The 16,616-nt window shown below is 48.8% G+C and overlaps 1 protein-coding gene across 1 annotated transcript; it reads left to right on the top strand.

The window, feature by feature from the left end:
- Positions 1-2,605: 2,605 nt before the first annotated feature.
- Positions 2,606-6,111, top strand: LOC112885498 (acidic repeat-containing protein-like). Its single transcript, XM_025951106.1, has 2 exons — positions 2,606-2,686; positions 5,752-6,111. The coding sequence occupies exons 1-2, from the start codon at positions 2,606-2,608 to the stop codon at positions 6,109-6,111; spliced, it is 441 nt and encodes a 146-aa protein (XP_025806891.1).
- The last annotated feature ends 10,505 nt before the right edge of the window (positions 6,112-16,616 follow it).

Genomic DNA, 16,616 nt, shown 5'->3' with positions numbered 1-16,616 from the left:
ATCTACAACTTTTATTTTTTAGTTTCTTCATTCGAGATCGTTTATAATATTTGAATTTCAAATTTGAAAACTTCAAACGTATTTTAATATGACACAATGATTTCAAATCAAAAAGTTATCAACTACAAACTTTTATAACTTTTTGAGATGTACAACTTTAATTTTGATGGTTTTTCCATTCGAGGTCATTTGCAAAATTTGAATTTTAAATTTTCTATATTCAGATGCAGTTTTTGTTGACAAAATGACTTCAAATTAAAATGTTGCCAACTGTAAAATCTGATAACTTCTCAAGATCTACAAAATTTATTTTGGTTGTTTTATCATTTCTTCATCTGACATGATAATTCTAATATTGTTCACAAATCTTATATCTCTCTTGTAGTTTATGAAACTATAACTCTTATAGTTTCATAAACTACGATACATATATATATTGTGAATAAATTTTATATTTATTTTATCAAATGAAGAAATATTCAAAACAAGAATTGTGCATCTTGATGAGTTATACAACTTTGTAGTTGAAAATATTTTTATTTGAATTAATTTACTACTTTAAAATATGATTTGAAAATTATCTTTACCTAGTGTTCTAAAAAAGCACTCGGCAAAGCGACTCTTTACCGAGTGTCGAAAAAAGGCACTCGGCAAAGAGCTTCTTTGCCGAGTGTCTAAAAAAGGCACTCGGCTAAGATGTCTTTGCCGAGTGCCGAAAACGACACTCGGCAAAGACGCTGTTTGCCGAGTGCCCGAAAAAACACACTCGGCGAAACACTTGACACTCGGCAAAGATCTTTTTTCCAGTAGTGTAAGATTCTCAATCGGACTAACAGATTTTTCTGTCAGATTCTGCACTCGAGGTTTATACGTAATTAGGTCATCCTATATATTTTTAACTGCAAAGGTCCGTAGCATAAAAGTTGTGGAAGACACGATGTTCCATATAATGGTGATGTTTCATAATTGTTGGATAGGTTGTGTAGTAGATAATGGCATTAAACTAATGATTATCAGATCTTAAGGCTGAGTCGTCTATAGTCTGGATTGAACTAAAGATTAGGACTAATCAGTGTTTGAATAAAAATAGTTTGTCTGGTGAAAGTTGTAGGTCTTTCTCTCTTTAGTTTCTAAAAGTGTATTTATTTACTAGCATTGTTGTTTTGATTCTTATGATGGGTTGGGGAGTAGTAGCTTATCTTACTTGTCATTTACTAGCATTCGCTTCCAGCCCGAATGTGTGGGGCGGTGCTGAGCAGCGGCAGCGCATGCACTGCATGTTCAGGCAGCACGATTGAGACTTCATTTCTGCAGCCTTATTAATCTCCTGAGTAAGTGTTTGTTTGGGAGGGCTCTGGCTTCTCCCAAAAACAGCTCCAGCTCCGGTTTCGGCTTCTTGTTTATTAGCAAACATTTTGGCAAAACAGTTTCTTCTATTTGATGGTAAATGGATGTAGGGTCAAATGTCCGATATACCCTAATATTACTTTTTATGTAATAGAAATTGATAAATAGAAATTACAGATAGCGTTGCTTTCGTTTTTTGGCCAGCCATGGCCGAGCACCTGGATCTCCGTCCGGCGGCAGAGCGAGAGTGAGCAGAGGATCCAGGAAAAGGCGGAATCTGTGGCCTAGGATACGAGGAGCTCGTCTGCGGTGGAAACTGGTGGAGGGGAGCACCATGTTGGCGGCGGTGGCGGCCCTACTTCCCAACGTGACACCGCCGACTACAGCGCTGCTTCGTGCGCAGCGCCGCCTCATGCGCCTACTCCGCTCGCTGGCGGCAGCCAGCTCACCCCTGCTCTGGTCGCGCAAGAGATCCTAGAACCTAGCGCTACCGCCGGTTCCGGAGTAAGTTGGTAAAGCACAGTGGGGAATGACGAAGGAGCCATGGAGAGCTAGTTTTTCTGCTCCTCCTCCTCCTCCTAGCTCCTCTCAGCGGAAACCCCGGGACTCCTCCAGCGCGGAGCTGTTTCGTGCGTTTTGTAGGGCTCCGACAGAAGCCGCGTGAGGAGCCGGAGCTAGAGCCGTATCAAAGGGGCGGCCTAAAGCACGTTTTAGGTATATATGGTTTTGGCTCTTGGCGTGGATTAGGAAAATAGTCCTTCGACGTGCCAGAATGGCTGTCAGACCGAACAAAAGATGCATGCTTGTCCACATTGATGGTTCGCAAGTGGGCCCAGTAGTCGTAAAGACCGATGTCACGCCACAACCTCGTCTGCAGTAGTTTGCTGATACGTCAGTGTCCATCTAGTTACTAAAAAACGCTAGTAGTGATCAAACAAACAACTCATTTTTATAAAGCGCTAATCCAAAACAAGACAGTAAACGTTATTTGATCCGTGTACGTTGTCATCTCAGCTAGGACGCGATGCCTCAGTCAACACGGTACTGGAAGGCGTCGTGCCATTGCCGGATTAGGTAGTTCTGCTTCATGCTTAGGCTTGATTGGCTTTCATACAAAACGTTAGAACTTGTCCATCATGAATCCGGTAGGATCATCGAGCCTAATTGCAATTGATTATCATCATCAAACTGACGAGGTCGCCCACGTCACGCGGATACACGTACGGTGCAGGCATCGTTGTAGTCTTGTAGAGTCGTCATGTCACGGTCGGTTGCTGACACCGTGCTTTTGTCATCAGTGATGATGTGGATTGCCGTCAGAGACAGGTGGCAGCTGGCTGTACGTGGCCTTTATAACTGACCCAGTGCTGCCTCTAGATCGGATTGGGTTTGGGTAGACTGGCCATAATGTGAGAAGCGTCTGCACACAAGAGATCCCCACCTTATAGCATGGATGGGCATGGAACTAATTATGCCGTTGGGTTTCTTGTGTCCCTGATCAAAACGTTGTCAGGGCCTTTTAAGCCTGCTAAAGGTTGGCTATCAATGAAATGAATGTCATTACTTGCACAACTTTGATGTTACATGCCAAAGAACACATACAGGGCAGAAAATGCATTGCATTTGTTGGGTGAGGGCTCAGTTGTGAGAGAGCAGCTAGCCCAAACGGAAGACGCTGATAGTACTTCTCGTGTCTTTGTTCTCTGGAACCACCCGCTCATTTTGCAAGTTTGTATAAACTATAATTGCTAATCTGTTTTAGTAGAACATTGAGCAGTATACAAGTCGGAGAAGGTGTAAGAACTGCCCAATTTAATACCATTTTAAGCAAACCGCCGGTTATTATCATTAAGATGAGAGCTAACACGGGCTCGCGCTCTCAGCATGCCACGTGTTAACCCACATCTAAGTCATAACAACCAACACGTCATTCGTCCAAAATAATATCAAATCCGGTAGTCCCGTTATGTGTTGCACCATATGCCCAAGATCACGCATACACACATACCGTTTACAATCTCGTATTTTGCCAATGAACCACAAAGAGCAAATTTTAAGCCACAATGTTCAAATCTGAAATTTAAGATTTAACAAAATACAAGCTTCGGGCTCACAATTCAACATTTAGGAAGGGACATGAATCATAAAGTTTAATGTTTAACATGATATCCCCAAAAGAACGATTGCGCAGCGGATAACTTGATAACGCGGATAAAAATAATGGAGTCTTGCTCAAGGATGCCATCAAGACCACATCGACCTACTCCTCGCCCGCACTGGGATTGGCGGGGTAGAAGTGGCCAAACACGATTTCTGACTCACCTACAACTTAGTTTATATAGCAACGTGAATACAAAGGTACTCGCAAGACTTACGCGAATAATTAATAACCAAGGATTATGCAAATGAAGACTCACAAGATAAGGCTTTAGGGTTAAAAAATTAGCATAAGCATGAGATCTCTAATCCAACACCTAGCTTTCTAGCATTTTAATTATCTTGCCAAACCACCTCAAATTTTAGTTAATCAAATTACAAAACAAATAAAGTATCATGAGGTGATATAAACCAATTCCGAACATAACCGATACTTCTACGAAGACTTCATTGGATATTGAGCTTGCTCATAACCGAAAGCGTGGCAATTCGAATTGATTAATTTAACCTTGCAAGGGTGTGCTCCTTTACCCACATGACACAAGGACCATGCGACTCACCCAACCGATCCTATTGGGCAAGGGGTACTCGCATCAACCTTTTCCGTCAAGTTTCAACATTTGAACGTCACGCCTAACTGTTGTCGGTCAAAACCCACCGGCGAGCAGCGACAGGCAACACGAGGAGCCGAGAGGCTTCCGAGACTACTGGTGGGCCCCGGTCCCTCGGTCAACGGCCCAGGATCCAGCACACGACCTGGCTTTAGAGTTTGCTAGGCGTGCCACCTGACCTATACCTGATCAGGAAGGTGTTGACGTGCTTTCAGTTAATTTTCTGTGCACATAGACATGGTCAAACATTAGTCCGAGCCGGGATCGGCTCTCCGGGTGATCCCTAGAATCGGCTGTAAAGAGCCGATTGCTCCTCTGCATCAGATCGGATCTGCATATATGAATAAGCATATAGATCTAATGTTATCGGAAACTTACTTTGTGATCAGAAAACTAATTCAATCTACGACGGTTAAAAAAACTTTCACCACGTGATCGGAACGTCCTACGCGTAGCCAAGCCTAATAAACATGAAAGATAGCAAAACGCCGACCTAAGACGAGGCCTAAAAATCGGAAAGCCGATTCCCGGAACAATCTCTCTCTAGATCAATCGTAAAGCGTCAGGCATGCTATCGGAACATTCAACTCGTTTGAAAGGCCTAATCATGTAGATATTAAACCAAATCTCTAATGAACAGAGACTAACCATAACAGATCAAATCTACTACATGAAATAGAGCAAGGTGCTGCCCTTGCACCCGAGACCGTGCACAAAGATAGCTAAACGCTTACATGATAGCATCAAAGCATGAATACAATGTAAAACCAATGCAATCATATAAACGATAAGATAACTAGTGTTACTCGTCATCAACAATGCTTCAGCACGAGAAACACAAAGATATCAGGCAAGAACGACGCTGCCCCGATCACGTACGTGATCGGGGCAGCATGGCGATTACCTGGAAACCCTGAAAGTAGGGGTGGCGATGCGCCGAGATGTTGTTTGCAGATGTGTTTTTCGTATATTCATTCGTAACCAAAGGTACATATTTATACTCCGGAGACTTGCCTTTCCTAACTAATCCTGATGGACCAGGACACGAGTCCTGCTTATCTATCTCTAAGCTAATTTAAATACACATTCCTATCTAGATACGCGACCTATCCTGGCCTTAAACTGCCTACGCAGAGGCCGATTCGCAAACCCATTACAACCATCCTTTAAGCCCAATTTGCTCACAGCCCACCTTCTGGCCTAGCCGAATTATGGCGATAACACATGCCCCCCCTGGTTTTAGTAATAATAATTCTGAAACCATTTTTTCTTTTCCGGCCACCTCGCCTCTTCGACTTCCAAGATTTGTACATGCGTGCTGCTTCCACTGCCGTAGGATGTGACCATTCGTATCTACCTCCTTGGAAACCGTCACGGTGTCGATTCATCTTCCACTCCGGCCTTCATAAACTCACCCCGGTGGATCTTCCACTCATCTTTTCCCTTTAGCCATTAGCAACCGCACCAGTACGCTCCCCTTTCTCCTGCCATGGCCTCCTCATCCTCTGTTTCCTCCTGCTCTGTCATCTCCTTCGAATCCGAAACCACCCGGGAGGCTACCCTAGAGTTTGACCCTATAGCAGCCTACGAGGCCTGTGCTCCTTTGCATTGGGATGCAGAGGAATGGGATTTCTAGGCTTGGTCAGAGGATGATGAATCCTTGACCGACGGCGAAGACCTCCAGCTTCTCCTTGATAGAGAGCTGGATGAAGATGACGACGACGACACCTCCTGGGTTGGAGATTTCTTCTCCTCAGAGGAAGAAACCGAGGACACGTCATCCGACGACGACTCGGCGGCGGGGGATTTCCTGCGCGGCGGGTACTCGAAGGACGACGAGGAGACCGACGATGACACCTGCGACAGCAGCAACGACGACGGCGGAGACGCCAACAGCTACAGTAGAGACGACAGCGACGATGACGACGATGACAGCGACGGCAGCGCGGCCCCTCCACCCAAGCGCCGCAAGGTCCTGGGCGTCTACTGGTGGTAGATGGTAGGATTAGTACCGTAGTGTTCTAAGCCGATAGATCGGCCTTTGGGAGCAATCAGCTCCCCTTTTGTAAGGATCTCTCTTGTGAATAACATCTTTGATTTGCAACTGTCCAGAAGCCGATTAACTGGGAGCCGATGGCAATGCATCGGTCCCTTTCCTTAGAGTGCTGATTCGGATCTCAACCATCCCTTGAACCGATTCCGCTTTCCGCTCAAATTTGGAACCTTCTCGAAATAGATCTACACAGGATTCTGAATCCAAGTTCGAGGTTGCTTCCAATCAAGGACATCTTGCACTTTTCTAGGATCGACGGCAATGCCACCCTTAGAGAGAATATGACCAAGAAAAGATACTTCTTCAAGCCAAAACTCACACTTGCTAAACTTGGCATAAAGACGATGCTCCCTAAGCTTTTGTAAGACAATATGGATGTGACGAGCATGATCTTCTTGAGTCTTCGAATAGATAAGAATATCATCAATGAAAATAACCACAAAGACATCGAGTTCCTCCATGAAGATACTATTCATCAAATACATGAAATAAGCTGGTGCATTGGTGAGGCCGAAGGACATGACGGTGAATTCATAGAGACCATATCTAGTAGAGAAAGCCATTTTTGGAATATCTTCTTTGCGAATCTTGATTTGATGATAACCCAATCTTAGATCAATTTTGGAGAAATAACGAGCTCCCGAAAGTTGATCAAACAAGATATCAATGCGAGGAAGAGGATATTTGTTCTTGACGGTGACATCATTTAGCGGACGGTAATCAACACACATCCGCAAACTATCATCCTTCTTCACGAAGAGAGCCGGGCATCCCCAAGGAGAGGAGCTTGGATGAATGAAACCCTTATCCAATAAGACCTTGAGTTGTTCCTTCAACTCTTTCAACTCATTAGGGGGCATACGGTACGGATGCTTGGAGATTGGAGCCGTCCCGGGCATTAGTTCAATGACAAACTCCACATCACGATCCGGAGGCATGCCCGGTAATTCTTTTGGAAAGACATCCGGATACTCGCAAACCACAGGAATATTATCCAACGCCGTGGCATCGGTACCCGTCAAGGCGTAAAGACAAACTTCCTTTTTGGCGAGAGAGAGGAGGACCCTATTCCCGGAGGGGTGCAAGAGATCGATGGTGCATGGCCCACATTTGATAACCCTATCATGTTTACCCAACCAATTCATCCCAAGGATTACATCTAGACCTAGCTTATCTAGAATGAGAAGATTTGCTTGGAAGGTAGCTCCCTCAATGAGAATTGGAACTTTATCTACAAAATGCCTTGAGATGATTTCCCCACCCTGTGAATCTATATGGTATGGTAGTTGTAGGGTTTGCATTTGAAGTTTACTATGCAACATGAATTTCTTGTTGATGAAAGGAAGAGTTGCTCCGGAATAAAAAAAGGACAATGGTGGGATAAGAATTTATGAGAAGCGTACCCATGAGCACTTCGGCGTCCTCCGGAATTTCTTCCGCGGTGGTGTAGTTGAGGCGACCACGCTTAGGAGCTTGTTGTGGCTTGGTCCCTTGACGTGGTGCTTGCGGTGGAGGGTTGTCGGCCCTCGGTGCATTGGAGGCACCGCCTTGCCTTGGAGATGGGCAATTCTTGGAGATGTGGCCCATGCCACCACAATTGTAGCATGGACCCCTTGCGGCACCGCTTGGGTTGTTCCAATAGGCATTGGTCGGCCTTGGAGCTTGTCCTTGAGGAGGTTGAGGGTGGCGTACGACCCACATAGGATGCGGTGGTTGAGCACCCGGCGCACGAGGTGGAGGAGGATGTGGCCCCACATGTGGGCGTGAGGAGCTACCACCCGCCGAGTTAGGAGCGGGACGCTTGTTCTTGGCCTCAAGCCTCTACATCTTATGTTCGGCGCGAATAGCAATATTCACCAAGTCATTGAAGTCCTCAAACTTGGTGGTAGAGAGTTTGTCTTGCAATTTCTCCGAGAGACCATCATAAAACCGCTCTCGCTTCTTGGCATCGGTAGCCACTTCGTCGGTTGCATATTGGGAGAGAGTGTTGAAAGCATTGATATATGACATTACATCCCGATGGCCTTGGGTGAGATTGAGAAACTCCTTTTTCTTGATGTCCATGATGCCCTTGGGGATGTGGAAGGAGCAAAATGCCGTCCGAAACTCCTCCCACGTGAAGCGGTGATCATCGGGTTGTGAAGCTTTCCAATTCCGCCACCAAGCCCAAGGGGCGTCATGAAGTTGGTAAGCGGTGAATAGAACCTTCTCATGTTGCTCACATTGAATAAGACCAAGCTTCTCCTCAATTACATTAAGCCAAAAATCCGCATCAAGAGGATCCTTGGAGCCACGGAAGATGGGCGGGTTGGTGCAAAAGAATTCCCCATACTTGTTAACTTGAGGCTCTTCTCTAGGAGCTTGATTGCCGGCATTGCCCATGTTGCCAATGTGGTTGACTAATTGCCCAAGGAGCTGAGTTTGTTGGCAAGCACGTCCACGAGAGTGGGGTGGATGGCAGGGTTGGGAAGGTCGTCGTCGTTGTTGTTGTTATTATTATTGTTCCTACCCGAGCCATTAGCGCGGTTTGTTCCGGTTCCCAAACGCAAATTCATCCTAGCAAGAATTGAGATAGGTTAGCGATCGAGAGTGGAAAAGGAATGATATTAAAGAGAAATGGCGGAAGGACAATGCATAGGTAACGATTGGATATAAGATTGAGACTCGAACAACATTATAGAAGAAAAAGGCACAACCGGTCACTAGAAACGCAAGTTTGACAAGCGCGAACGTACTCGGACAGCAACACTTAAGATTAATTAGGTGCAGATTTGGAGACCAAAAAGAGTGAGAAATTGTCACTGATATATTTCAATAATTATTATATGCGTATGAGTGCATGCATGCGAGGTATGAGTGCAATATGTTGTCTCCTCACATCGCCGCACACAATAACATAAGCTCCATAAATAAATAAAATTTCAGCAAGCATGCATGAATTAAAACAAGGTTAACTTGCACAAATAAATCCACACTAAGAATATTTAGGCATAACCATAACAACGAGACCGATTTAACTTAATCCCACAAGCATTCAACAAGTTGAGCCAACACATAATGAGCGCGTCTTAACGTCTTAACGCTTACTTCCACCATTACAACCTCATTACTCGAAGTGCTACGACCCTCCTATTAGCACTTGGGGTAATGGGCAACTCTCCCTCTCATGAAGCGATAGGCAAATCAAGGGTCAAAAGGCTTCGGGGCTCCCAAAAGAGACTCGCGAGTGGTGGGCTTCATGTGGAACCGACGCACACGCAACCCCATTGAAATGAGATTGTACGTTTCCCTCGCTTCGGCCCACGTACCCGCCACATGCGGAAAGCGATGAGAAGGAGGCGCTTCCTCTTGCGGGGTGTGTCATGGCCAATTACCCATGACCTTCTTGGGCAACTTCATCGACCTTAGGTACAGCTCCATTTGGTATTGGAGGTGGACGAGATGGCTCCTTGTCTCATCCAACTCCCAAACTAAGCTCCGGTGCGCCATCTCATAGGCGGAGATGGTGTCCGCCATGCACCTCTCCAAAGTAAAGGGCCCAATCGGAGGTGAGACAACATGCGCAATGGGGTCCTCGGGTCCCCGCACCGGAAGGTAGGTGAAGGGATCCTCCCAAAGCTCACGGTGCTCGTGATGAATTGTGACGCCCTGAAAATTCACCAAAATAAATCACGCGCTAGAGTGCTTCGTTTAAAAGTCATTCGTCGTCAAAACCCTAACCCTAACCGGATCGCTGTTCCGTTCAGCACCGCTCGATGGCTTGTCGCTCACGCGTGACCGCCCGCCGTGATTAGCGCCGACACGACTCCTTTTCTTTTCCCTCTCTCCTCGCGCGAATACCGCGCGCGTGGCCGACCGGCCGCGGTCGCCGCCGCGACCGGCGCCGACGCGTCTCCCCCTCTCTCTCCCCTTTTCTCTTTCTCTCCCTCCCATTTCTTCTCTCTTCTTTTTTTTCCCTTTTCCCTCTCTTTCCGTTCTCTCTTTTTCTCTTCCCTCCTCTCTTCTCCTCCCTTCTCTTCTCACCTCCTCTGCTCCCGGGCACTGCTCAGCCCGCGCCGCCCCTCCTGCTTGGCTCCCGAGCCACGCCACCCCGCCGTACGCGCGCGCATCGCCCCGGACCCGCACGGCCGCCGCGCCGCCCACCACTGCCGCCCCGGCCTCACCGTTCGCGCCCTCGCCCCGGACCCGCGCCACGCCGCGCCACGCGCGCACGCGCGTGCCCTGTTCCCCCGCGTGCCGCACCGCTCGCCGTGCTACCCGTCGATTAGCCGCGCCGCTCGCCGCTGCTCCCCTGCCGCACCCGCCCTGTGCCCGCTCAGTGCTCGCCCCACGTGCCCGAGCTGTCACGTCACCCCGGCCTTGCCGTCCGCGCCGCCGCCCCACGACACGGATGCCATTAAGGTGCTCCGCACCACTCGCCGGCCTCCTCACCGGCCACCACCGCCCACCGCCTTTAGCCGCCTATAAAAGGGGCCAAGGAGCGCCCTGGCACCCCCACCATCCCTGCTGCTCGCCCAGACCCCCGCCTCCCTTGCTCCAGCGCCGCCCCGCCGGCCCGCACTGCCCGCCGCCGCCCGCCCCGTCGGCCGGCCGCCTCACGCCACCCCCGCCCAAAGTAAGGCCCGAAATAGGACCCCCTCCTCCCCCTCTCCCTTTTCCCCTCAACCCCGAGCCGCCCCCGGGCCCCGGCCGCCGGGATTTGGCCAGCGCCGGCGCCCCACCTCCCCTCCTCTGTTTTGCACGGGGGAGAGGAAGGAGAAGGGCAGTTTTTGCCCAAAACCCCCCTTCTTTTTCTGTTTTCCCCAAAGGAACCCTCCCATCTACTCCCTTTTGCAAACAAAGCCCTACTCTTTCCGTTATTTTAAACCAGGCATCCCCATTACATAAACCTAGAAATACTTGACACCTTTTAGCATGCTCAGGGTATTTCTAGGATTTACAAATAGGTCCTTACTCTTTCCGGATAGTTGCGAATAAGCCCCTGGACCCCTGTTTAGCCCCTGAAACCCCTTCGCCTTGTCATTTTATGCGCCAAACGACCTCCGATCGACCCGAAACTTTACCACGCCCTTTCTAGTATAGTTCTAGCCATGCCATTAAGAAACCACCCAAAAATATTACCCCTACCTCCGTAACTAAATTATTTCCGATTCAAGCTTAACGATAAAAGCTTTTAGTTCTTTCGCTTGATTGTATGCCTGTTTGTTTGCGTCGTAGGACACGGAGTGAACGAGAAAGGTCCCGAGTGTGAACAAGTGAACGAGGACCAGTTCTGCGACCCCGAGCCCGAGGGACAGTGCTTCGATCAAGACCTCCCGCAAGGGTTCGATGATGGCAAGTTCAATCCCGCCCTTTGATGCATGTTTCTGTCCTAGTTTTTATAAACACAACCCAGTGTCCTGTTTTATAAAATTGCATGGTTTTGCTTGCTGAAAACATGGTAGGATAGCCACCCTTGTTTGTGATAACCATACCTTGACCACCTAGTTTTATAAAGAAATGTGTGCGTGTGGGAAGGGATAAAATGTGGTTTTGAAAGATGAGTCAGACGGGATGGATGGCATTTCTGTGTGAATTGCCGTTGGTGTGCTCGTACTTGTGTGGTTGAGCGAGGAAGGGAGATATCCATCTTGTCACCCCTAAGGACCGAGTTGATGTGTCATCTCACCTAGCTTCCTGTCGTGCAAACCACTTGACCGTTGTATGGGCAACGGCTTAGCCTAACCCCACTAGTTAGTCTGATAGCCATCAGGAGAGCTGGGAGCAGCGGGTGATCAAGGAGACGGCATAAGCTCTGTGTGACTTATGCCCCGGTTAAACCTCTGTGATAGGTCGAATGACCCCTTGATAGATCCCGTGGTGGCTAGCCAGGTCTAGCTAAGGTGGGTAAGGGCTTTGATGGGATCTGCACCGGCACTAAGGTGTTCGTGCTGTGGTACCTCACCTGTGGGTAAAGTTGCACACCTCTGCAGAGTTAAAATCTATTCGAATAGCCATGCCCACGGTATTGGGCAAGTTACGGTGTGGTCACATAACTAGTGTTTCTCTCAGGGAATGATTGGGCTGGTGTGGGTTGTTTGGAACGTGTCCGGCAGTTGTGCCGTGCTCTACGGCGGACGAGGAGTCCGGTAGCAGTTTAAAACTTGGATCCTGTGTGGATCAACACCGTGTGCTCCTTGGTACAAGAAAACTCGTTTTGAAAATGCTTTTAAAACGAACCCCTGCATACAACTGAGTTTTCCGCAAATGAACCATAATCTTATCCTTGGAATATCCTGTGCATTTAATTCTGTTATAACCCCCTCCGCGGGTGTGATTGGACTTGCTGAGTACATTCGTACTCACCCCATTCTTACTTTTACAGTGGAAGATCCCGACTACATCCCCGAAGACGTCGAGTAGGGTTCCGTCCTGCACCCAGTCTTGCCTGTGGTCAGGGCCACCACTGAAGTTCCACATGGCGCAAGACTCTGATGACCCCCTTTTCGTAGCTGGTGTAGTAGTGTGGGTTCTAGTTGTAATACTCGCGATAGTGGCGCTTCACTGCCCATTACCGCGTAGAGTTGTACGGTGATGTACCATCTGATGTAATGAAAGTGTTATCAGCCTCCTGGGACTGATAAAGCAACACTTTTAAGTCTTCCCTGATGGGGGGGACGCTTCAGGTGGTATCAGAGCCGTAGACTGGCCGTAGGACGTGACCCTAGTAGCGAGACCCTGTTTCAGACCCTAGGACTTGTTCTGACCTAGATATTTTTCTGCGCAAACACTCACTGCTGATCTTTGCCCTGTTCCAGATGGCTGACAATGGATGGGTCAACGGAATCTGCCACGCAGAGCCCGGCCTTCCTAAGTTATTATTGCTCAGCCTGGAACGCGTTGGGGTTATGGAACCGCCAGAGTATGCCTACCGAGAATACATCTCCGGAGGCACCCTTCGGTGCGATATGATGGTCTTTGTGGAGAGGAGCACCCGCTACCCTGATGTGGACCCCTGGTTCATCTCCACCTCTAGTTTCCGCTTCCCCGACACCTACCGAAAGGCCGCCCGTAAAACCCTGCGACGGCTGCGTGTGCTCTACAGGCACCACCTTCAGCGGACTCTTATGGGATTTTTCCCACCCGCTGAGGGAAGAGGACGCACTTGGATTGCCCGAATGAGAGGACTTGGACGAGAAGAAGAAGACCTAGAAGATACGGTCTCCCACCTGTCCATCTACCTTACTGGCTTGGATGCACTCTACCGCGAACAGGCGGCACAACTGAAGCAGCTAATCCGTGGGATTGAAAGGATAACCCAGGAGCTGGAGGAACAACGGACAAGAGCCGTAAGCGCCGAGTATTCCTTAGCCGCCCTCCAAGCCCAGATGCAAGAATACGAGAACCGCAACGGAATAGGTGGATGGATAGAGGAAGAAGAAGAAGAAGAACCCATGGAGACCCATTGGGATAAAGGTACTCAGACCGAAGATGAGGAGATGGATCGAAGCCTCCCAATAAAGAAGCGCCCTATCAGGATCGAGGAAGAATCCCCATGATAGGATTAGCACTCCAAGCTAGAGCCCTACCCTAATGACAACGTATCCATGAAAACTGTACCATCCCTGTTGTAATAACAAATGTTATCTACTCCCTTTGCACCTGCGCCAGATTGTTTACCCTGTCCTTGTTTCAGATGGCTGAGGAAGGATGGACCCAGGGCGATTGCCAAGCTGCACCTGGATTTCCCAGCCTTTTTATCAACACCCTGGAAGGCCTTGGCGTTACAGAACGCCCGAGGTACTACAGCCGAGAGTACGAGCACCATGGTACCCTCCGCTGCAGGGTGATCCTGGTCATCGCCAGGAGCAACCGCTACCCCGACATCCAGCCATGGCGAGTGACTGCCACAGGGTTTAGACACCAGGACACCTACCCCTTGGCCATCAGAAAAGCACTCCGTTATTTGTGCCGGATTTTTGAAGAACACCTCGCCCCCACACCAGCGAAGTTCTTCCCGCCGGCCATCAGAACCCCAGTCTGGGAGGCACGCATGAGAAACCTGGAATGACGTCGCCACGAAGAAGGCCCCCTGTACCAAGTGGCTACTTACCTAGTCGCCTTGGACCAACTCTTTGATGAGCAAGCCAACCTTCTGAGGGAGCAAACCCATCGAGCCGAGCAGGCGGAGCTCGCAGTGAGATTACAGCAGATCCGAGCTGCCCACGCTGAGGCAGCAGCCGCGGTCAGTAGCGAAGCAGTCGCCCAAGAGAACCTCAGGCAGGCCCGAGACCGGCATATGCAAGATTGGACCCAAAGTGGAACACCAGTCCCGGCAATTGGAGAAGACCATGTTTTACTCGGGACACCCGTCATAGGATGGGGAACACTCTTTGGGAACACTCACGAGAACCCTGAAAGTTCTGCCGCCGCCATCGAAGGGGGTGCTGCAGCGCAACCCTTGACAGATGGAAACCCAGGGGACGGCGAACGAGGATCTCTCACCCTTCCCGCCCCAGAAGAAGGCCTGCCTCGCGAGTAAAATAATCGACGCCACCCTAGAGATGTGTCCCCAGCCGCTTTTGTCGTGCCTGATCCCGGACGAGTAGTACGAGACCTAGCCTTACCCCAAGCTGTACCTCCCCCGTTGCAATAATAAAGTTGTTTGTGCTTGTTATTTGTGATGATGTGTGCTGGTTTGTTGTGTATGAGTACCGGCAGAAGGTAGATTCTGCCTTATATATATACGAATTAAATAACTTAAACATCACATAAACGTAACCCCAATCTACCCGATCAACAGGTGACCCCCCGGAACGTCGCGAGGGCCTCCCGTAGCCGGAACCCCGCAGCCGCTGGTGCCGGAGCACAGCCTGTTGAACAAGACCTCCCTCAGGAAGAACAGAAAGTCAGCCAGAACCGAGGGGAAAATCAAGGAGGAGAGCAACTACCACCACCCCCACCCCTCGGAGACCTGGCACAAATAATCCACAACCAGACCCTCATACTGGAAACACTGGCCAACGCCCTTGTTAACCGGCAACCACGAGGGCAGAACATGAACGACAAGCTGACAGCCTTTCTGAGGACCAAGCCACCCACCTTTGCTGGATCCTGCAACCCCCTGGATGCAGACGACTGGTTACGAGTAATTCAGAGGAAACTCGAACCGTTCGAATGCCAGGACCGAGACAAAGTCCTTTTGGCGGCCCACCAACTCACCGGAACAGCATTATCCTGGTGGGAAAACTATTGTGCCGCAGACGAGGATGCCTCTACCATCACTTGGGAGGAATTCGTGAAGGAATTCCGCCGTTATCACATCCCCTCAGCCACCATGAAGCGCAAGGCGGATGAATTCCGCGCACTGCAGCAAGGAAGCATGACGGTGGAAGAGTACACCCACCGGTTCATTGAGTTGGCCCGATATGCACCGGAGGAAGTAAACGACGATTACAAGAAGCAAGACATGTTCAAGAAGGGGCTAAGCCCAGAACTCCGGACCCTGCTTACCCCTCAGATCTATCCCGACTTCAACACCCTAATGAACAAGGCTATCCTCACGGAAAGGGCCAAAACCGAAGAGAGGAAGGACAACAAACGGAAGTTCCTGGAAAGTAAGTCCCGCCAACAGGACCGTTTCCAAAAGTCGAGGAACTTCGGCTATACTGCGCCGAGATCTCAGGCCCCAATGCAGTATAGGACTCAGTCTCAAGTGACAGGACCACGGGCCCCCGACACACAGCCTAGGAGCCAGAATACCATGAGGGCCCCGCAGAACAATGCAAGCCTGGCCGCCTCCGACAACAACAACGTTAGGGCCTGTTTTAACTGCCGAGAGACAGGGCACTTCATCGCCAATTACCCTTATGCCAAGAATAAGCCGGCTACATCGGCCTTTTCCAACACGGTGAATGGACCCAGACCAGCCCTAACCGGTGCCAACCGAGTGCCCATCCGCAACAACGACAACAGCCAGCAGATGAAGTGTGACACCCTAGGTGTCAAATTGTACCATAATATGTATGAAATGTAATGCATGTGTTGATTTGTAAAAAAGTTGGATGTATTTGTAGCAATAAGACCCTATGTGTAATTTTATAAAAATAAGAGTCCTTTTGTGCAAAATGCACGAGTTACAAAAGTAATTTTCAAAAGTTACCAGGGGCCAAATTATAAGAATGCAAGTAATCATGACAGCTCTGAAAACTTGCAATTAGGCCCAAGTTGTGTGTAAAATATGCAACAAGGACAAATTTTTATAAAACTTAAAGTTAGTCCAAAATCTCAAAATAAAGTTGTATATTTTGAGTTTTTGAATTCAAACCCTAAAACAAAGTTGTAGAGCTTGAAAAGTTTTACAACTTTCATTTTGAACACTTTTCCTTTTGAGCTCTAGTTTAAAAGTTATCGCTTGTTTACAGACAGGTCCCTGGAATTTTGAAAAATTACATTTGGGTCCAGTCGTC

This window comes from Panicum hallii, chromosome 3, assembly GCF_002211085.1.
Source record: "Panicum hallii strain FIL2 chromosome 3, PHallii_v3.1, whole genome shotgun sequence".
Lineage (NCBI taxonomy): Eukaryota > Viridiplantae > Streptophyta > Magnoliopsida > Poales > Poaceae > Panicum > Panicum hallii.
This window is presented reverse-complemented; position numbering and strand designations above follow the sequence as displayed.